Source organism: Penicillium subrubescens (assembly GCF_028828155.1).
Source record: "Penicillium subrubescens strain IBT 31985 chromosome Unknown utg000004l_segment0_segment0, whole genome shotgun sequence".
NCBI lineage: Eukaryota > Fungi > Ascomycota > Eurotiomycetes > Eurotiales > Aspergillaceae > Penicillium > Penicillium subrubescens.
The window spans coordinates 2718070-2739669 of record NW_026643154.1 but is presented as its reverse complement, the minus strand read 5'-3'; the positions used below and the strand labels follow the sequence as shown (position 1 = coordinate 2739669).

Genomic DNA, 21600 nt, shown 5'->3' with positions numbered 1-21600 from the left:
AAAATAATTGAAGAGGGAATTCGTAATCGGGGATCTAATAGAGTATGCATTTATTATTTTCTATTGTGTCCGATGGCTTGGTTTGATATTGCGGACTACAGGGAAGAGTCGCTGCCTCATGATGAGGTTTTATATTCTAGTTATCATGATTATTGTTGAAGAATGAAGTAACAGATTGCTATTTCTACCGGTTCGCATTAATCTGTGGGTAATTCGTGAATGAAGACTCGAATCTCGAGAGTTTCACGGAAAGTACAAAATCCTCAGGTCTCGAGACCAACTCTTCAATACTTTCTCTCTCGAAGAGGACTCCTTTCAACTGATCATACATGCGCTCATAATTTACATGGAAAGCAGCACCTTTCTGTATAATAATCTTCAGTTTTGACTACTATAGTTCCAGTTACACAAACCCGTCCCTCTACTGCAGCCCACTGCAGCATACACCTGTTCCGACAAGACCCTCGGGTACAAAGTAGTATTATAGTGTCATAATAAAATTAATATAGGACATATCTCAAATTATCACCAACCCAGACCAGACCGCCGGTCTCGATAAGCGAACCCCGTAAGCTGGAAAGTTACGGGGGGAGAAGTCGCATCCGTTCCCAGAATTCCCAGAATTCCCAGCAGAACTGGAACGGGCCCCACATGGCCGGAGGACAGTGTCACTCACGGAGACTTTGGTCTTGGCTTCGAGCCAGTGCCAGTGCGTTGGTGATGGATTTAATAGAAAAATATCAAGGAAATACTCTTCTTTCTTTCAGTCTCGAGTCCATGCTGGTAGCGAAGCTCATTCTCCTAAGCTGGATAGCATAGCAGACAACCAGCCATCCAATTACTGTTAGGTACTTAGTACCTACTGCTTTATCATCCACAGGCCTCGCGCAACTCGGAAAATAACCACAATCACAGCGGGCCTCAGCGCCATGATCCATCTAGCGGCCCCACCCCACCTTCACCACAGTCACTACTCGCTCTTCTACTCGCTACTGTCGAGTGTTACTACTTTTCTAGTTTACTCCCATCATTCATGGGGAAAATTCTTCCTTTAGTGTGCGATGCATCACATTTGAGGCTTCGATTTCGGGGATTACACCACACTAGAACATCTCCCTTACCCGCCACCCTCATCATGCTGCGCTAATCACGGCGTAAGCGGTGCGTGATCATCCGCGATCGCCGTGGACCGAGGACCTCCGCTAGATTCATTCCATTCGTAGAACTTAAGACCAGGATATTAAGTTCTGTATCCATTTGTTTTAGCTTTGGAGGGGTTGTATAGAAATTCGAGTTGAGGATTTGGTTGGTTAAAGTCCTAACTCTGTATTACACTGGACAGGGCTTATTCCAAGATCGGGGCGGGGCTGGGAGGGGGATAGGCATAGATGAGACGGACGCTGTTATTGGAAGATCGGGAATGCTGGGGCTGGTGATGATGTGCTGCATTTTGAGATTCTGGAATGGGGAAGGGACTAGACTTGGGCTTGGAACGTGTCGTGAGGAGACAGGGAAGGTACTAGGTACATTGTACTTTTTGAAGAGAGATGATTGTGTTCTGGACTGGTCTTGGAGGTGTTTTGTGATTACAGGGTTTGTTTTGGGATGTACTGTACGGAATACTGTGTATGTGTATACGTCGAGAGATGACTGTAGAGGGCATAGTAGGTAGTTAGGTATGGATGCGTTGTACAACAAATAAGAACATACCACAAAGGGTCAGGTATTGTAGCGCGTCACACATACCTAGATCTTATTTTCGCGTATCCGTGAAAAAATCCAATAAGACTGGTTATACAGAAGAAAGATTCAATCCCGACCAGACTCAATCAGATTAGACAAAAATCTGATCTAGCATCCTGAAACAGAGATATCGCGACTGCATCCAAACTTATCGTCTATTCTAGCGGACTGGATACAGTACTTCGAGGGAAAGCCGGAAACCCCAGAAGGCACCAAGGTGTCAAAATGGAGTAAGGCGGAGCCGTTTTCGCAGCGTCCGTTATTAACTTCTGTTTCACTTTGTTTTCGATTCTTGAAAGCGCAAATAAGGTGAATTTCGAATTAGCATTTGCATCCTTAATCGTTTCCCCTCGACTTGAGTACGTCTGTGTTCTCTTTCTGATGGTTCTTCCAACCTGATCTACTCATAGATGGAAGAAAAGGCTACAAGCACTCCTAGGAGTTCAAATAAGATTGTCCGCCAGGGTGTTTATTCTTGGATATATTGAATTTGATTTTCTTTTTCGAGTGTTCGGATCAGGTCACACTTTGTTGTGACTAGGCTACTTTTCCGTGGATACGTTTCCATCCGGTGCTACTAAAGAGGAAGGCGACAAGGGCGCAGGACTATAAACCACTCCATATCAGCATTTGAGCTTGAGGAAACCAAAGATATTTTCTCGCGATTGTTTCCAAGGCAAGAAATCCTAGCTATGATGTGGTCATCCAACTATGTTTTCCCTCACTTCTACCTCATTGCAACGTGGCTCCACGCGTCTGGCACTCAGGCCAGAGTGAAAGATACCATCGCAAATTTGGATTGCGCCCCCGGAGTGGCATGCATCCATCACTACGAAGCAGTGCTGCGTCTGCCCTTTAACCGGACAGATGGCGGTGCTGCTTCGACCTATGGTGACACAAATGCTACCAGCGTGCCCGGTTTCGATAGGTTGAATGATTATCACTTCCTTTCCTTTGACGAAAGCTTCCTTTCACTTGTTGGGGATAATGCCAGCTACGAGTTCTTCTTTTCAGTGGAGGATATCACCCATGAGGTGAGTTCAGACCATATTTATATAGGGTCAGGTTAATGGCACTACATGAACGTTACTCGCACTACAAACTAGGCCCTTTTCGGTTAACGTCCGCCCCCACCACCAAAAGGTACATTTAAGACCTACAGAAATATCCCTATCTTTATGTGTAGTCATATTCCTCTGGTTCTTATGATAAATAGCCATAATAATTATCGAATAATAGGTAAACATATAGTAACGTGCTCGAAGTAAATACTGACCCTAAGAGCGACCGCAAAAAGGGCTTATTATTCATAGAAATATCTAGACAGAAGCCTTGGTAGACCGGAGTTATTGTTTTTAGGTGTCGGATGTACCTTTTTGGTGGTGAAAAGTTGCCAAGGCGGGTACTGACCCAAAAAGGTTTAGTATGTAGTGCGAGTAACGTTCATGTAGTGCCATTAACCCGACCCTTTATATAATGCATGACCTACAACTGACAAAATAAAGGGCCCTGTCTGGATTCCCGACAAGAAGTGGGTTGTCTTTACAGAGATCAACAAATTCTGGCAGTACCGTCTAGATCTGAGTGTAAAAACACCAATTCTATCAAAATTCAACGCTTCTCCTCCCATTTGGTCACCCGCTGGAGGATCGTATCACAAAGGTCTGGTATACTTCACCTGCCCAGGCGGCGGAGGATAGAAAGCGTCCATCGTCACCTACAACCCAAATACCAACGAAGCTAAAACAATTCTCAACAACTATCGTGGAGTTTCACTCAATAGCCCAGACGATATAATTTTTGATCCCAATGGAAATATCTGGTGGACAGATCCCTGGTTTGGGTATCTCGGCGGATTCAATCCCTCCCCACCACAGTTGACAGCCGGAGTGTGGTTCTTCAACACTACGTCCGGGTCCAGTAAATTGCTTGACGAAACCATCTCAGAGCCAAATGGAATTGTCTCGAGTCCCAACTGATCTACAATCTATGTTAGTGATACGGGTGTGAACTCGGGAAAACCGCTGACTTGCCACCCTACCGGGCTTCGGACTTTGTACGCATATACCCCTGACCTGAAGACGGGCACGCTCACAAATAATCGCACGTTCTTTATTAATGACCAGCGTGACCCGGACGGACTCAAGGTTGATACTTCAGGTAATTTGTGGACGGCATCGGCAAAAGGGGTTGATGTCATCGACCCTTTGGGGAATTTACTGGGCAAAATTCAGACCAACTTTACCGTAACAAACCTAATTTTTACAGGTGAAAAGCTTCAAGATCTTTGGGTGTTGGTGAGTTTACATTTGTCTTTGCTATAAAGTCTAGGGCTTGTGATATCGCTGCTTTAGTGTCTCGGGGGCGTCGCGAGAGTATAGATCTGTGATAACGGAAAGCCACTTGCGAAGCGTGGATAAGACAACCAGGATAGGCGATGATACATGTTTTCGGGCTGAGCTCAATGCTTGATGATGGAAATTGAATTTATAGCATTAACGAAAATGGCCGGCGGAAATCTGCTGTTCTACTGAATGAACCAAAATCTAACTTTGTAGATATCCGGACCCTATGCAACTATCTAGGTCAAATCAACGAGAGATACCCCCGGCTAAGAACCCATTCATCGCCATAGACAGTTCATCATCCGTCAATGCCTGAAATTGGGGCAGTTTGCATGGAGGCTGCGGAGTAAGGATTGTTTCAGTCCATTGATCAGTATCAATTTTTATGTGAGCCCGTACTTCTGAGCGGAACTCCTCCATGATGACGAAGTATCGATGAGCTAGGGAGCCCTATTGTGCAATCGATGCAATCTGAGACTGACAGCGCTCGGCCGCTCGGAAATGTTTGAGACAGAACTCGTTATCCTCTGACCATGCACGGATGGTGTAGGTGTAGATTATGACGATAGCACAGAAGCCTTGGTATTGAGTGAACTTTCAATGCATATTCAAGTAAGTGTTTGATAGAGATAAGAGGAAGTATTAAAATGAAGACGTACCCAATAAGCCGGGAATATCCCGTTTGCTTGGAACATTCGATTAATCGTGTGAAGGATGGAAAGCGCAGCAGAAAGACAGGCGCTAACATCCGACCGCATATCCTCACCTGGTCCCAGATACGAATATTTCAATTCGGATAAAACCCAACCTCGATTGATAAGGATGACGGCATGGGCATATGCAAGACTCAGCATATTACTTTGACGCTCGAACATAGGAAGAAGGAATTTGAGTTCAACCTGAGACGCATCGAGGAAAGGGGCTATCTGGCATCGCCATTCTTGGAGATCATTATTGAATTGTTTCTCAAGTAAAACTCTTGGTGCTTCTGTTGGATTATGTGTCCCATATAGGCTATGAAGCACTCCGCTGACAATCCGTACCAGCCTATAAACAGTCAGAGCATGTCCAAGGAAATATTTGGCTTTACTCGTACTTGAAGTGCAATACTGGAGCGATCATGACCTGGCATTTCGGGTCTGCGTCTGCGCTTTGAGTATCTAGACTGCTGGGTAAGTCTGCGTCGTCGATCAATGACGGGAATTCCTTCATTTATTGTCAGATCCCTCAATACACTTGGTTTGTGTCATGCCGAGAATAAGTACCTGGTCTATTTCATCATCATGAAATACTGATGGTCGGACCAACATAGCACTGAGATATTTGTCCAAGTTGTACGCACACCAAAATAGCCCCTTTCTGCTCTCCTCCTCGAGTCGACCTGCTATACATTCGACCGCCTTGGATTGTTTCAAGCCCTTTCGATGAAGCCCTAGCGCGATGATAAGATGTGAGGTGATTCCAAATAGGCACCAACAATGATTGATTCGCGAACAAGTCAGCAAGAAAAGACACTGTCCAAGTCGAGCCTGAACGCTTTCCAATCTGATGGGACCTTTTTCGTCCTGGAGTTGTCTATCTGCAGCTTGAAAAGATCGGACTCTGAATATGTCAGAAAAATGAGTAGATCAGGTAGATAATGGATGGACTATGTACCCTTCCTGAAATTTATGCTGATCGTACGATTCTGTAAAGTATTCCGTCGCGGTCGCAAATACCACTGGTGCTTCCCAGCTGCATCTCGGGTATGCAAGACTCGGATACTTTTCCTGGAGGAAGATACAAGGCTAAGTGAGCCTACCCCAGAGTATACTTTTGGCGGAGAGCAAGAATATAAGGCTGAACCCTTGTCTGTCCGCTTCCACTTTACGAAACCTATAATCTCAAATCCAGCCGATAAACTCTGTGTTACTTATCTATTCTAGCCGTGCTACTCTGGACTATCAAAATGGCACGGAAAAATGACTCTAAACCTCCAGTCGATCACATTGAGGATACAGAAAACCCCGGAATCACGGACAACAAAACTGGAGATGCCGCACTGGCGCTCTTCAATGACCCAAAGGAGCTCCATTCCTTTGTGGACCCTGCTGAGGAAAAGCGCCTCGTTCGGAAGATTGACTTGATGATACTTCCAAGCCCATCCGTCTACTATATCTTTTTCTATGTAAGATCATTGTCCAAATGAAACCTGAGAAGCCAGTACTACCATACCTAACCCGAAGCGAAGATTGACAAAACAACACTCTCCTATGCCGCCATCTTTGGAGTCAACAAGGACCTAAATCTCGTCGGAACCCAGCACAGCTGGCTATCATCAATCTTCTATTACGGGTTTCTCGCTTGACAACTTCCAACCAATCTTTTAATGCAGCGATTTCCAACTGCAAAATATCTTAGTATGAACATTATTCTTTGGGGAATTCTTCTTGCGCTTCATGCATTAGCGAAGAATTTCACGACATTGGCTGTTCTTCGAGGACTGAGTGGTGCTGCAGAAGCTTGCGGTGATCCAGCCTTCATGTTGATCACTGGAATGTGGTACACAAGACGCGAACAGCCCATCAAGATCGGCTTGTGGTACTCTTCCCTGGGCTTTGGAATTGTGGGTGGAAGTCTACTGGGTTATGCAATCGGCCAAATTAAACGGTCATTACCAAGTTGGCAGTACGAATCCATCATCGGGGCTTTTTGCGTTTCTTGGGGCATTATCATGTTCATCATTTTGCCCGATTCTCCAGTCTCGGCTCCATTTTTGAGCATAGAGCAGAGGAAATCGGCAGTTGAACGACTGCGCGAAAATCAGATTGGAATCGAGAACAGGAATTTCAAGCGCTATCAATCGATTGAGGCTTTCGCAGACCTCAAGGTGTTGTGATTCTTCTTGATTGCACCCCTTCAGGCGATCGTGAATGGAGGTATCCCTAATTTCGGCAAATTGATTGTGAAAGGCTTCGGGTACACGGCCTGTAAAATTCTCCTCCTCTTGATGCCTTCAAATTGAGGTCAGGTACTGAAATTCATAGTGGGAACGACGCTCTTGCAAATTCCTTACGGAGTTTTCATTGCTCTCGTTATTCTGTTTTGCGTTTGGATTAATGACAAGATGCTGCCTAACAGCAGATGTCTGATGATACTGATATTCCCAATATCGCTGCAGCATTTGGTCTGCGATTTGTACCCAGGAGCGCCAAAGTGGGACGACTTATTTGCTACTATGTAATGGCCACTTCAAACCCCGGGAATGGGCGGATTAAATGCTAACATTGATCTCAGTTAACTGTATCTTACAATGCCTCGTTCGTAATGCTCCTCTCCTTGACGACCGCCAACATCGCCGGACACACGAAGAAAGTCACAAGCAATGCTTGCCTCTTTGTCGGATATTGTGTCGGAAATCTTGCTGGGCACTTCTTCTAAAGTCTAGACAGGCTCCAGAGTACTCCCTTGGTACCTGGAGCATGATCGTTTCGCATCTTCTGGAAGTTGTTGTTGTCGCGTTTTTGTGGATTCTGCTGAAGCGAGAAAATCAAAGACGGGATGATCTTCAAACCAGTACTGGCGGTGTTCATGGAGAGGAGCCTGGCGTGGATGCAGACTTGTCAGCATTCAGCGACACGACGGACAAGGAGAATCCAAATTTTAGATATGTCTATTCACCCAATCTTCTGTTCAGATAGTGAAGTATAGGCATGACTAGTGCTAAATGCCCGATCTGCCTTCTCTCCTGAATGGGCTAGAAACCAATCATCGAATTTTACGTGGGAAAAATCGATAGTATCAGGTTTGTCTCTAGCTTTTACTCAATATCAGTACTGTAATACTGTAACTCCGTGGGCATTTTTTACGTTTTTTTGTTATGAAGAGTATCAAGAGATCGTCAATCATATTTGCATCACACATTATCTACAAATTCATAGCTCTCCCCGTCCTATCAACACTCAACACCGATCCCTACGACACATCTGGACCCCAAATTATTACTCTAGCAAGTTCCCGAGCATAGAGTCAGTGTGACATCAGAGTTGGCATCGCAAACTTTGACTTGGCTGCCGCCACTGGTAGCAACACCTGATGGCCAGCAGATGCTGGGGCAGCTCGCCGATGCCTTGACGCCGATTGCGTGGTTGGAGAAGGGGTCACCGAACACGTCCGACAAGTCGTACCAGACTTGCTGGCCGTCGAGGGTGTAGGCAAAGTTGGTCTGGGGGCTTCCATTGTACAAGCCATTCTCGACAGTAGTGAGCTTGATGGCAATGCCACCAGAGGCAGGGTCATGGTGCAAGACCTCAGAATAGGTACCGCCAGAAGCGACAGTGTTCTGTTGGCTAACGGAGCCACCAACGGACCAGACATAGACGGGGAAACCGCACTTGTTGACAACCTTCGCATTACCGACAGCGCTGGCAAGAGGAGCCAGAGCCGCAACGGCAGTGATGGCAGCTGTGGTGAATCGCATAGTGAATGATGGTTTTAAGAGAAATATAGAGAGATCTTTGATTGAGTAGATGATGTTGGATGATATTTGCTTGGACTGGATGAAAAGACGGAGTTTTTATAGCTTTCTGGCAAGTAATTGCCAAGGATTTTATACGAGCTCTGCCTATCATCCTGTCATAAATTTCAAGCAAATCCATCATCATTCCACCCGACTTCCGACCTTTCTGAGACAAAGGCGATGAAGCAGCGAGTCAGACCGCTGGTAAGGCCACCATAGGACAATCACCGCATTACGATGAGTCTCGCAAACCCCTCATTGCCAAAATAGGTAGATAACTAAGACCGAGTGTTCGCGATGCTAGCATTGGTCGAACTGAGGCCGGAAACAGCAACATGTCTCTGAGCTCGGACTCCGGGAACTCTGCAGGGCTGTGCCACGCCGTAGTGCCACATCCGCTTTAGCGGGGGAAATGGGGAGTCCCTGAGACACAGTTACATCCAAGGTACAACATGCATAGCTCGAGACGTTTCTTACGGTCGGGAAGGTCATTCAGGTCACCGCCAGAACTCGGGGCAAGATGTGGTTGGTAGTGTCTCACCTACTGAGCTGGTACGATGTGATGATGCTGAGGTCAACGCGACATACTCTGACAGTCATATGATGATCCTGTGATACGAGATCAGGCACCAGTGAGCAGCTTTTTGAAGCATAGAGCGGATTCGAGTGCGGAAGGAGTCGGATAAGAAAGAATATCGCCTATAGCAAACATAGCGAAGAACAATCCCAAGTTGTCTCACTCTGCCTCCAGAAGTTTTCCTCCCGGATACGGTTTTAGTAGCGAGAATCAAGAAATTGGTCTTTACTTCTTAGCCTTTATTGTCGGCTTAGTCCGTTCCTGCTCAGTAGCCTGCCAGTGTGATTTAATTCATCTTGACACCTGCCGATCATCTACAGAATGAATGCACTAGAAGGTCGAGGAATCGTCCTTTTAATTCGCCTTCCAAACGAGTATGGCCGCTATTAAACGGACTTCGTTAGCCGCAGGACTATGAGAAGAAATGGTCCGTAGACTAGATATCATCCGCCAGGACACGCCACCAGTCTATAAGCTGCAACAGAATCCAGAGTCGGGGAAACTACTGCTACCTTAGAGAATTTTCAGAAAAGATACAGTCTTACCGCACACAAATATCACTTCGATAGCAGATGGTGATGTGCCCCACAGAGCCTTCCCCGCAATGATGAGATTCGAACAAGTTTATAGTATCAGAAATTCATCGGCAGTTCCGTCTTTCAACTCCGTAGCACACTGTAACAACCGAGGCAATCCGGCCAAGTGCTATTCCACCCCCTGTTTTTCTCTTAAGCAATATATTTCGGGAATAGCATAGATTGGGTTCCACCAATCATAGAAGGTGAGTTATTAGTCCAGTATTGGGCTTGGTGCTTTCGCGGATCCCTGCATTACCCCGCAATATCTCTCAAGTTGCTTACCAATTCTCATTGATGAATTCGCACTTAATTATAAGGGTCAGGAAGTGGCGCGGCATATCGCTTTCCCCAATTGAACAAATATGTCCCCCGCATCCAGCAGACTAATAGCATGACTCGAAGGGGAAAGACACTAGTTTATTTTTCTTCTACGTTCTGAAGAACATGCAAAAGCGTTCTGCCGCTACCTAAGGGTGAAGAAACAAGCTTCAAACGACTTAAAAGCAAGGATTTGGCCGCAGAAACAAACAATGTTATCAGAAAGCCTCCCATCTCTCCAACGGGGGTTTGACTCGAAGTCAAGATGAGAATCTTTGCAATTTCAGTTTTAGCAGCATTTTGCACACTTGAAGTATTCGCAGCCCCTTCCTCCCACGGACCAGGCACACAAAGCTCTGGGCTCCTCGTCGAAACATCGTCTGGCCCTATTCATGGCTTCGTCAATCGCACCGCGCCTAATGTTCGCCAATTCCTAGGTGTCCCATTCGCTGAGCCACCGATCAACAATCTTCGATTTGCTAAACCAGAGAAAAAGAAGCCAAATGGCGCTGTCAAAGCGTTCAAGCTTCCTAACTCTTGCATGCAACAATTCAATACTAATAGCTCCACTATCTACACCACATATGAGAAGGGCTTCTTGATCAGTGGCGGTAATTCTGAGGACTGTCTTTATCTCTCCATATGGGCACCCAGACTTGAGCATATCCAGTCACAGCAGCGACCGTTGCCTGTCCTGCTCTACATTCCAGGCGGAGGCTTTACGAGCGGTGGTCAAGCTTCACTGTACAAGATTCCCGATCAATGGGTTCAGCGAACACAATCTCATATAGTTGTCATCATGAAGTGAGTTGTGAAAAAATAAAATGAGGGAAATTTCTGACAGATCGTGACTAGCTACCGAGTGAATGTCTTCGGCTTCCCAAATGCAAATGGTCTCGCTGACCAGAATCTGGGGTTCTTGGATCAAAGACTGGCGTATGGCACCCCGAATCAATTTCCATCATCACAACACTGACGGTTATCAGTGTTGAGTGGGTACATGATAATATAGCAAACTTTGGCGGCGACCCGGACAGAATCATTTTGTGGGGCCAGTCTGCTGGTGCAGGAAGCGTCACTGTTTACCCATACGGGTACCCCGAGAATCCGATCGTGGCAGGTCTCATCGCAGACTCGGGCGGCCCTGGTATTGTTGGGGGAAGTGATTCAGCGCAGACAAACTTCACATCTCTAGCGGGACTGGTCGGGTGTAAAAATCTGGGACCTGCTGATGTGATCGCATGTGTCAGGAAAGTGCCAGCTCAGGATCTGGAGAATGCATTATCCTGGTATTCTGGCAATAATACGAGTCCCTCCATCTCATTCAAACCCGTCGTTGACGATAAGACCGCGTTCACCAATTGGACTCAGAGAGTGCTCGAGGGGAAAATTGCTAAAATTGTGAGTTTGTTGTCCCTCAAGGCGACTAGAAAGAGAAAGAAACCCAAATTAACAAATCCTGAAGCCACTGATAATAGGTAGCAATACTAACGAAGGAGCTGGCTTCGTCTCATTTACTCCCAACGGACCTGGACAAGCAGCGCTAGACAAGGCGACAAAAATCATTAGCTGTCCTGTTGTTGCAGAAGTGAAGAACCGCAATGCTGGGGGTCTCTCAACCTACCAATATCAGTACGCTGGTAACTTCTCTAATGTTTCGCCTCTGCCTTGGTTTGGCGCCTATCACAGTGCCGAGCTCCCGCTGCTGTTCGGTACCCACTCTGAATATGGAGGCCCTTCGACCAGCTTCGAGTGGAATGTGAGCTACGCGATGGAGGCTTTGTGGCTCAGCTTCGCCGAAGATCCCTCTCGAGGGCCTGTGCGAGTTGCAATTGGCGATGGCGTTGCTGAAAATCCCACGAATACCAGCTTTTTCGCGTGGCCTCAGTTCCAGCAAGGCTCCTCTAATATGCTATTATTTGCCGATCAGAACAAGGTCATGCAGCTTGTTTCGTCGAAGAGTATTGATGATGGCTGTGCCAGCTCATGACGGGCTCTAGTGGATGGCTTTCTGGGGCACTCAGGTGATAAGAAGCAATTGAAGCTAGATTGAAGTTGTTCATACCAGCTTCTCCCTTCGCTTCTCTGGTAACTAGCATGACCTCATCGATCGTTGGATATTTTTTCGCTTCATCAAATCGTGCGGTGCCCGCCTCGAAGTTCTTTTTATAATCCATAAGGTGCAACCAGCTTCATCTAGATACATGCTCCAGGACCGAGGTCATGGGGATGCCATTTCTTCCTGTTCCATGTATCCTCTCAGCAACATTGGAATTCAGATTGTAGGCTTATGAAAGCGCGGGCCGGTATGTCTCAAATAGAAGCATGTTCTGGTTCATCTCCATCAACGCATTGGTAGAGCTTTCAATGTAGGACTCGGGGTCAAGCCGCAAAGCTATCCGATTAGAATCATATGTGTCAAGATGGGCCGCATCGCTCTCATCATCGCCTATTCCATCAGCTTCAGGGTCGGAGAGTTTATAGAAACACTTTGTGATGTCCTTGGCCTGGTGTAGTGTCGCATCAACCATTCCCTTCCACATTTCAAGTCTCTGTGCCCGATCATGGAGCTCCGTCCAAGGTTTTGCTCGGTCAGGTGTTGGTGCAAGTTCTTCCATTGCCTTCGTATGCTTTATAATTGTTCGTAGCCGATGTACGAATGTATCTTGGGCTTCAAAGGTAAGATCCTGTTCAAATACTCTGAACCATGTCATGTCTTCGCCTTGTTTGGTGGGCTCCTGTGCCTTGTGGATGATTTGGCTGAAATATTCCTGTAGCTTGGTACAGAAGCGTTCCTCTTGCTGTTGAAGATCCTCCAACGCATGAAGAGCATGAAGGTAATCACTCTGTGATTTCTCCAATGATTCGTCTATCACCTTTTTCGTCTCTTCCGGCCAAAGGAGCTCGTTCAGACTTGATTCGCCAAATTCAATTTCCACATTGCGACGACCAACATTGCGAGCACTGCGTCGGGATTCAGGGGAGCTCTCCTCGGCACCTGATGCGAGATACTGAACCATCTCCCGGTCCATTTTGACCGAGTGATAGCGCAGCATATCCAGAGTATCAACACTAGGCTTTACGAATTTCTTTGTCGGAAAAATACTTTTCAAATCTTCTTTATTGACAAAATGACCGGCGACACAGGTCATGACGAATTCCCATTCGTCTTTCTGGGCTGCATCCCTGAGTAACTGGGGTTCGATGATTTCGCCACCAATGAGCGCTCTTGATGACCTTCGATACTCATCATCTATCTCAGGTTCCTTGATTGATTTCAGTACGCGTGAAATTCTGGTTGATAGATCACCTTGGTGTTGCGATAAGAGCAGAGTCATCAGAGGATAGTCGGCATGAGTTTGAGCAACGAGGAACGGTGTCAGTCCCCGATCGTTCCGGGCCAAAGTATCCGCTCCGTGCTGGATAAGTGTCTCACACATGTGTGTCCGGTTGTATGAAAAGAATTCGACTTCAGTACGTCCTGCCTGACAAGCTCGTAGAAGAGGAGTGTTCTTTTTCTCATCGAGAGTGTCAACGCTGAAGCCATGTCCGAGCAACATTTCCACCAGGTCCACTCTGCAGGCTCCTGCGGCCACATTGATGGCAGTGATATAAAGCTTCGGCAATGTTACGCAATCAAGATTGCGGCTTGGGTCGGGTAATCTGTCCAAGTATTGCCGAAAGACCGCGGTTTCCCCCTTGGCAGCAGCAAATATCAATGCATTGATATGCAGTCTTTCGACGACAAAGTGGTTCGGGAGCTTGAACATGTTGAAGATACTGGGATTCTCCCAAACAAGGGACATGCTGAATGGAGAATAGCCTTGTTTGTCCTCGACGAAAGGGTCCGCACCTGCCTGGAACAACAACGAGACCAAATCAGAGCGCCCAATGTCCATTGCTAGATGAAGTGGAGTCCGACCACGACGGTTTCTCGCCTTTACATCAACTCCAGCCCCCAAGAGAAGTTCTATGGTTGCGCGCGACTTCCGTTGAACAGCACAATGGAGCGGCGTTCCGATTTCGTTGTTCGCCAGACTCAAGTCAGCTCCGGCGTCGATCAACGCCTTCAAAACTTCATCTGCCCCCTGAGATGCTGCGGCGTGTACGGGAGAAAACAAAAAGTCATCCCTGTGGTTGATGTTCACGCCTCCAAGCATCAAGGTCTTGGCGTTAACCAAAGCCCGGCAAAAGTGAAGAGGAGTGCGCCCTCTTCCATCTAATTCATGGCAAGAGGCATGACGGTCCAGAAGAAACTTGGTCATTCGGTTTGAGGTTCCCATCGCCGCAATGTGCAGTGGCTTGATTGCCGCACTATCAGGTCGATTGATAGCTGCTGGATCGAGCTTGAGAATAGACTCCACAATCTGCTCAGACTCTCTGGTATCGCGGCAGGAGGCAATCTGCACGGCGAAATGAAACGGATACGTAAACATGGTGTTGTTATCAGGCTGGAATAGCCTTCTGCTTGCCAGGGAAGGACTTTGCTCGAGTAGTAGCTCAACGGTGTCAACATCTTCGAGATCAATGGCCTGCGTGATCGAATTCCTGCCTTCAGGAGAGTTCTGGAGGAGAAAGTCCAACGATAGAAGTTTGATTGTCTCGCGCAGCCTCTGCTTGTACATGCAACCATGAATAGCAAGTCGCTCAGCATTTGTCAACAGGCTCAGAGAGCAGGCAATTGGAAATGATCCTAAGGCAGTGGCGAGAAGTCCATGAGTGCCCGTCGCAGGTTTTGTCTCCCCGAATGCTGCTTTCCAAAGCAGCTGAATAATATCGGGGCGATGATACTTGACCGCAAGATGAATTGCCGTAAGACTGCGGCCTATATTGTCGTCGTCGATTTCAAAGGCAGGAGCTAGGGGATCTGCACCCAGATCAAGGAGAAACATAACCACAGGCATGCTCCCAGACGCAATTGCGACAGCAAGAGGTGTTCCATGAACCTGAAATGGCCATTGAGGATGGAGACTGATGCTTTCAGTAGTCGCATGATTCAAAGCCGATTTGAAATTCACGTTGCGAGACTGGTTTTTCAAGAACGACTGAATTGCACGGAGAGTGGTCTCACTCAGACAGAAAAGCCAATGAAGAAGCGATGAAGCTGTATTCATCAAAGAAATTTTAGCACCAGCTTTCAAAATGGAGATAACTATGCTGTCGTGGCCTCGGGAAGCTGCCGACACAAGATAAGGGTCCAGTTTGGAGGCTTCAATCGACAGGTCTACAAGCGGCAACAATCTCTCCACAAACTCAACATCACCTTGCTGGAGGGCAATATCCAGCAAGCTGTGCTGTAGAGTGGACTCATTTAAAGTGACAAAAGCACCAAGAGCCCCATCTTTGTCATTCTTCGATGATTCGAGTCTTTCCTCCGAGAAGGCTTCGCGAAATCCAGAATAATTGGTGAATTTGGTAACCGACTCTCCGTCATGCACAACCAAAGAGGTGATCAATTCAGGTTTCTGGGTAATGTGAAGCCCCCAGGCAAGGCATTCACTATATGGCTGTACCTCGGTAGAGTCCCTATTGAAGCCGTTAAGTATGCGAGGCCCCAGTATGCGAGCGACTAAATGACCGGTATCCTCGGCTATTCGAAGAAACACAGTGGCCTTATCCAGATCCTGGGATGTTCCAAAAGCGTTGATATAGCAAAGCATGGTTTGAAATGCGATGGAACCGTCGTCCTTAACTGAGTTCGACCCTTGAGCCACAATTTCGAAGTCCTGCAAGAGTTGCTGCTGCTGCTCCCAAATGATATATGGTCCGCTTTCCCTACTGAAGATTGAATATCTAACATCTCCCGACATGGCATATGTTGCAAGCTTTGACTGAAGCGAGTGTCCACCGGGCGTCTTATGCCATGAAACAATAATCGGGAGACGACTTAGGTCGGAGATCCTTTGCGCTGGATCCCTTTGGAGAGTACGATCCATCAAGGGACGTAAGAATCCTTTCTCAAAGCCAATGCCCGGTATTTTCATGTTGTACACAAACTCTATCGCTAGAGCCTTGAGATGAGACAGGTCAAAGTAACCAAAGACATGCTGATCGTCCTCGTCAATGGAAAACTCATCATGAGCTTCTGAGCCGGTCGGCGATGTCAATGATGTGGACAGGGAAGTGGAACGTTCGTAGAGGGGGTTCCTGCGCCAGCTGCGCTGGAAATAAAGCTGTCCATCTGCCAATATCTCCCATGCACATAGGCCAAATGCCCAGATGTCGCATTTGTGAAGTTGCTCGATTGGAATGGGCTGGTCCTTCTGCTCGGCAACTTCCGGTGCATTATATCTATTTGGTGTTGTTAGCTTCAATCAAGATCTCAAGATTGCAAGAATGCCTGTATGCCTGTATGCTCACAATGTCGTCCCAAAATACTGCATCTTTTTCCCAGAAGCAGATCCTACGATAATGGAATGTCCAAAGTCGGACACCTTCGCAATGGACATGCACGGGCGATCCAATGATGAGAATACCACAATGTTATCCAGTTTCAAATCTCCGTGGACAATCCCACATTTGTGGAGCGCCATCAAGCCCGCACCCACGTCGCCCATGAGAATCAACTTCGTTCGAATCGGGTGTACTTTCTCCTTCATGTATTCCCTCAGTGTACCCTTCGACGCAAATGCGACCGATATAAACGGCGATGGGCGTTGTCTCTCGACGCCCCAGCCATAGCCTAGGATATCAATAATATTGGGATGGTGTATGAGCGGTGGATGGCACATAATCAAAATCTCGCGCAGGACAGATTGTAATCGTCTTCGAAAGTGGGAACGCTCGAGACCTTTCCCTTCTTCGCTGAGCCGGATACGCTTGATAGCGACTACAGTACCTTCGTACTTGCATTCTGACACGGCGAACGTCTCTCCATTTCCCACAGCGCGGATTTCCTCCAAGTCTTCGGCTCGGAAATGTTTCAGCTTCAGTTTCTGCACTGTGTGGAGTAGATTTTCTAGGCTGTTCATGGACTCAACGTCAATGTTTTCGCTGAAGCCAAGGCCATCGACGGTAGACACGCGAGATCGTGAAATTGATGTGGTCCATGTCAGCATGTCGCTCTGCAACTCCCTCGGCGACCGGCCTGGTAGATCGATTAGCCACAACACGAGTGACTACCCAACAGCGAGCCAACAAGACATACACTTGACCCAGTCATCATTCAGAGAGGAGACAGACATCTTGACTGCTAGTCTAGTACCAAGGCGCCGGAAACATTACTCAGAGCATCGTTGGATGGATTGTTGCTGAAGACGAGTCCCTGTGGGGGCCAAAAGCACAGTTGCGCACAGCCCTGGTGTGATTGGACGTCGTCAGCCTCACACCTCTTGCCCAATATGAACCCCGCAGCGCTAACGAACATCCAACTTCAAAGACATTATCTGGTGGTGGGTTAGACCCGTTGAATATCTCTATCTAATCCCGCGCCTTGTTGTTTTGGACCGCAAATCCTCGGACCGGCCCCTAAACCATGATTGATCCACTATCCGTGGCGGGCCTGACCATCGCAGTCGTCGATGCGCTGATCAAGCTTGGAGAAAGGACCGGAGAGCTTATTTCGGATGCAAATGCCTTTGAGAGCGTCAGTATTATTCATTTATGAGAGAAAATTCTTGCTTACCCGCCGTTAGGACTCGAATGAACTGCCAAACCTGGTGAATGACGAGAATCTCCAAACTAAACTCATCCGCAATCTGCTCTTTTCTGAGTGCATGGTGAGTTCCTCTAGAGAAGCGCCTTCTGAGTACTCTTGATTGATTTAAAAACAACACCATGCAGGTGTACGGTGGTAAAACTCTGTTTGAGCAATTTGACCCCGACATCCAGCGGCAGATCGAGCTTCTCTGCGTCGAAATCAAATCCATTCTGCAGGAAGGCATCGACCTTCTTGAGCGTCGATATGGAATAACCAAAGAGCATCATGATACTTGTAAAGAGTCGCCAACTACTTCTTTGCTGAACGTATCTACCTTGACGCTTTCGCGAAATCGGTCAACCTCGTCTGGTTCATTAGCCAGCCTATCGTGGGGTCGGACCAGCCCTTCTCTCCCAGGGCTTCTCAGATGGTCTCTACGCGACAAGAAGCGAGTGGAGGCTATTCTGCAATCGTTCAAGGATCGCAATTCCCGATTGAAAAAGAAGGTAGAACTCTGGTGTCTTGCATCGCAACTGGGTGTCTCACCGGAGCATTTGATGCATCTTCAAACGGACGAGTCATCGAGGAAACTCGGTTTTGATCAGGATGCTTCGCTGCGTCTAGCTCAGTGGGACGCAGGCAAAATGGCCAACTCCCTAGAGCTCCTGGATCCTTCGTGGGACTCGTATCTGAAAGAAATCCACCCCATCGATAACCAGGGTATGTTCGCCATGTTCACAAAGGATAATGTTGCCTATATCCAGGAGAATCATCATTACGATGCCATGGCCTCACCAACCACGGCTGGGCAAGACGTCGATGCACGGACAAGAGGGCGGATCGAATCACTCGCCAAGCTTTTGCATCAACCAAAGGAGCAAGTATTCCGTGTCCTTCCTTGTGTGGGATGGAAATATCTGCCTCGTCAAAGCTCGATCGCCTTTGTCTTTGAGGTTCAGCCCAGGCCTATAGGGGCCCCTGTCAGTCTCCAAAGGCTCCTCCTCAACAACGACCTTCGTCCAGAACTCGGAGACAAGTTTCGCCTTGCTCTGGGCCTCTCAAAATGCATCGCTCAGATGCACATGGTTCAATGGGTATGTTCGGTTCCACTCTGATTTTGAAAGGCCCACCACAATGGCGCTAATAATACCCACCCCAGCTACACGAGAGTTTCCGAAGCGACAATATCCTGCTCCTCCCTCATCATGTCGACGATGAAAAGACAGGTGCTCGTGTCGCAGTAAATTATCCAGAGCCATGGGTGCTTGGGTTCGAGTTCAGTCGTCCGGAGCCTTTTTTCTCTGTGGGGCATTCTGACTTTGAGCCGACGCGCGACATCTACCGCCATCCGGACCGCCAAGGCCAGCCGATGGAGATGTTCAAGAAGATCCACGATATCTACGCGCTTGGAGTCGTGTTGTTGGAGATTGGGCTGTGGGAGCCAGCCGTCAAACTGGAGAAGAACATGTTCACTCATGCGAATAATCCTCGTGCCGTCCAAGCGCAGTTGATCAAACATGCCCAAAAGAGGCTTGAGTCACGTGTTGGGAGAAGGTACAAAGAGGTCGTCATGAAGTGTCTCACGGGGGACTTTGGTGTAGAGGATGATACGAAGGAGGATTTGAAGTTACAGCAGGCTTTTCGTCATCAAATCGTTGATGTGATTGAGATGGCTGCAAATTATGTTTAGGTAATTGTAGATAAGAGGGCATCATTGAACCTATGCAGGTTCAGGTGGAATTGAACATATATATATCTTGGAGTATTCCCCCATTTAGAGTGAATATCGAATAAGAACGTTAGTTAGCCACAGGGCTGGTCGGGCCTATGAGTCTCACCTCAATAAACAGAATAAGTCATGACATAGTTAGACTGCTTTGTGTTTGAAAAATGAGGTGATTCGAGCTTGCTCACTCATGATCTACATGGCGTCTGGGACATCAAGTGCATTCATGCAGATCTCAAAATTAGTATATATGGGTCGAGGTAGGCGAGTCCGAAACAATACAGCTTATTTCAATGAGAATCAATGCAACTACATGGACATCGTAGACCAACTAATATAGCAGCTGGTCGTAGATACTAGAAAAGAAACCGATCACATTTTCGTAACACACAAGCGCCGTACCAGGGGAGGGAAAGATTTTGTAGTTTTTTTGTTTTGAAAAAGAATTTCCTTTTGCCTTCTCGTTATCAACAAGAAAAGCTTGAGTATCACATCATCATTGCATCTTCCTATTGCCCCAATATTTCCCTGAGATCCCAGAAGCCCGAACCCCCACGCGATCCGAAGAGAAAGACTGGTAAGCGTTGTCGTCGTCTTCACAGAAATAACCCGACTATAGGAAGAGGGGGTTTCTCGAGAAAAAGGCCGACACTAATGTATTTCGAGGAGACAAAAGGGGGATAAGAGTAGTGCAGCCGCTTTTTCGAAAAAGAGATCCCCGGAACAAACCCAGTAAGTTTTCACCCGCCTTCATAACCTCCGCACCGATGAACGAGAAGAGTGTCACGTCACACAACGGAATGCAAGTTTTGGGAACGGATTTACTCCTGGGCCTCGCCGGCCAGAGCGTTGCGCTTGGCCTCGACACGCTCAGCGCGGCGCTCACGGAGGGCCTTGTTCTTGGCACGCTTAGCATCCATCTCCTCCTTGAGGACACGCTCACGTTGGCGCTCGGCCTTGGCCTTCTGGATCTGTGGATGTGGAAAAGAACGAGTCAGTGGGTTGGTTCTTTTTCCTCTCTTAATGTCGGGACAGGGTTGTATTCGACATAGTCAAGGGTGGGCAATTTTCATCGGGGGATAACTTACGTGCTCAACCAGAGCACGCTTGTGCTTGAAGGTGTTACCCTTGCTCAGGTGGTAGAGCTCGTGGTAGAGGTGCTTGTCGATCTTGCCGGCGGCACGGTAGCGGACGAGGAGACGACGGAGAACACGCATGCGGCGCATCCAGAGGACCTGGCTGTAGAGAGAGAAAAACATCACATCAGCATGGACTGCTCCCCCTTTGCATGTTCCACTGGAATCTCCGAAGTCGAGAGTTTCGGTAACCAGTAGAAAGGTCGGATGATAGAATTCCTGCGTACCTGGGCATACGGGCGTCCTTGGTACCCTTGCGCTTACCCAGACCGCGGTGACGACCGATGCGGCGGGCCTCGTTCAACTCACGGGCGCGGGCGCGGGAGTGCATGGTAACGGGCTTCTTGATGATGAGACCATCGCTGACGAGCTTGCGGATGGTCTGACGAGAGTTGGCGTTGGAGATCTCGGTCATCTCATTGGGGTCGAGCCAAATCTTGCGCTTGCCGCAGCCGACCACGGAGGCCGCGAGGCGCTTCTGGGTGCGAAGGTTGACCCTGGATAGAAGAAAAAAGACGGGGTCAGCCTCTGCACACAACACTCTTCATCCAAGTCCTTCCGTCTCTGCCATCGGTGGTATCGGCTCCACGAGTTCGGGGAATAGAATAACATGAAGTGCCGGTCTCGTTCGGGATAGCGTAGGAGATGAAACTCACATCTTGATGTCGGCGTATCGACGGTCGTTGGCGGATGATGTTCGTTGCACTTGACGGGAAAACCGGACGGTGAGGAGTTTGGGGCGGGCCGATTAGCTAATGTGCTATAAGCGAGTCCCCTCCACTGCGCATTTGAGGGTTAGGGCTGTACCCTCTACACTAGTCCCGATCGGGAGTCCGTCTCATCTCAACTCTTGAGTTCACTGGGGATACCCCATGAGATTTATGACCGGTACGGATCATCTTAAAGGAGGTTCTGTTTTGCATATCAATAATCTCCCATCAAGACTTTTTGTCCTTAAATTTCAAGACGTTGATGCTGCTGAATAGAGTAAGTACTACTGTTGCAACGCCATGGCACGTGATTGGAAGATTTTCCATTTG

General features: G+C 47.7%; 7 protein-coding genes across 7 annotated transcripts; 4 read left to right on the top strand and 3 right to left on the bottom strand.

The window, feature by feature from the left end:
* Nucleotides 1-2438: 2438 nt before the first annotated feature.
* On the top strand, nt 2439-3443 carry N7473_006040 (lactonohydrolase; the record flags this gene model as incomplete). The annotated part of the gene is made up of 2 exons (XM_057151980.1): nt 2439-2777; nt 3249-3443. 2 exons carry the CDS (start codon nt 2439-2441, stop codon nt 3441-3443), a joined length of 534 nt encoding a protein of 177 aa, XP_057009785.1.
* A 2593-nt stretch (nt 3444-6036) lies between these two features.
* On the top strand, nt 6037-6966 carry N7473_006039 (uncharacterized protein; the record flags this gene model as incomplete). The annotated part of the gene is made up of 3 exons (XM_057151979.1): nt 6037-6255; nt 6319-6422; nt 6489-6966. The coding sequence occupies 3 exons, from the start codon at nt 6037-6039 to the stop codon at nt 6964-6966; spliced, it is 801 nt and encodes a 266-aa protein (XP_057009784.1).
* Nucleotides 6967-8073: 1107 nt separating this feature from the next.
* N7473_006038 (BYS1 domain protein) lies at nt 8074-8547 on the bottom strand (the record flags this gene model as incomplete). Its single annotated transcript, XM_057151978.1, has 1 exon — nt 8074-8547. The coding sequence occupies one exon, from the start codon at nt 8545-8547 to the stop codon at nt 8074-8076; it is 474 nt and encodes a 157-aa protein (XP_057009783.1).
* A 1777-nt stretch (nt 8548-10324) lies between these two features.
* Nucleotides 10325-12049, top strand: N7473_006037 (uncharacterized protein; the record flags this gene model as incomplete). Its single annotated transcript, XM_057151977.1, has 4 exons — nt 10325-10863; nt 10915-10995; nt 11046-11460; nt 11525-12049. The coding sequence occupies 4 exons, from the start codon at nt 10325-10327 to the stop codon at nt 12047-12049; spliced, it is 1560 nt and encodes a 519-aa protein (XP_057009782.1).
* Nucleotides 12050-12347: 298 nt separating this feature from the next.
* On the bottom strand, nt 12348-17243 carry N7473_006036 (uncharacterized protein; the record flags this gene model as incomplete). Its single annotated transcript, XM_057151976.1, has 3 exons — nt 12348-16350; nt 16420-17146; nt 17207-17243. The coding sequence occupies 3 exons, from the start codon at nt 17241-17243 to the stop codon at nt 12348-12350; spliced, it is 4767 nt and encodes a 1588-aa protein (XP_057009781.1).
* A 290-nt stretch (nt 17244-17533) lies between these two features.
* N7473_006035 (uncharacterized protein) lies at nt 17534-19388 on the top strand (the record flags this gene model as incomplete). Its single annotated transcript, XM_057151975.1, has 4 exons — nt 17534-17644; nt 17694-17777; nt 17842-18792; nt 18858-19388. 4 exons carry the CDS (start codon nt 17534-17536, stop codon nt 19386-19388), a joined length of 1677 nt encoding a protein of 558 aa, XP_057009780.1.
* Nucleotides 19389-20245: 857 nt separating this feature from the next.
* N7473_006034 (60S ribosomal protein eL19) lies at nt 20246-21459 on the bottom strand (the record flags this gene model as incomplete). The annotated part of the gene is made up of 5 exons (XM_057151974.1): nt 20246-20395; nt 20513-20663; nt 20788-21057; nt 21217-21265; nt 21447-21459. The coding sequence occupies 5 exons, from the start codon at nt 21457-21459 to the stop codon at nt 20246-20248; spliced, it is 633 nt and encodes a 210-aa protein (XP_057009779.1).
* Between the last annotated feature and the right edge of the window lie 141 nt (nt 21460-21600).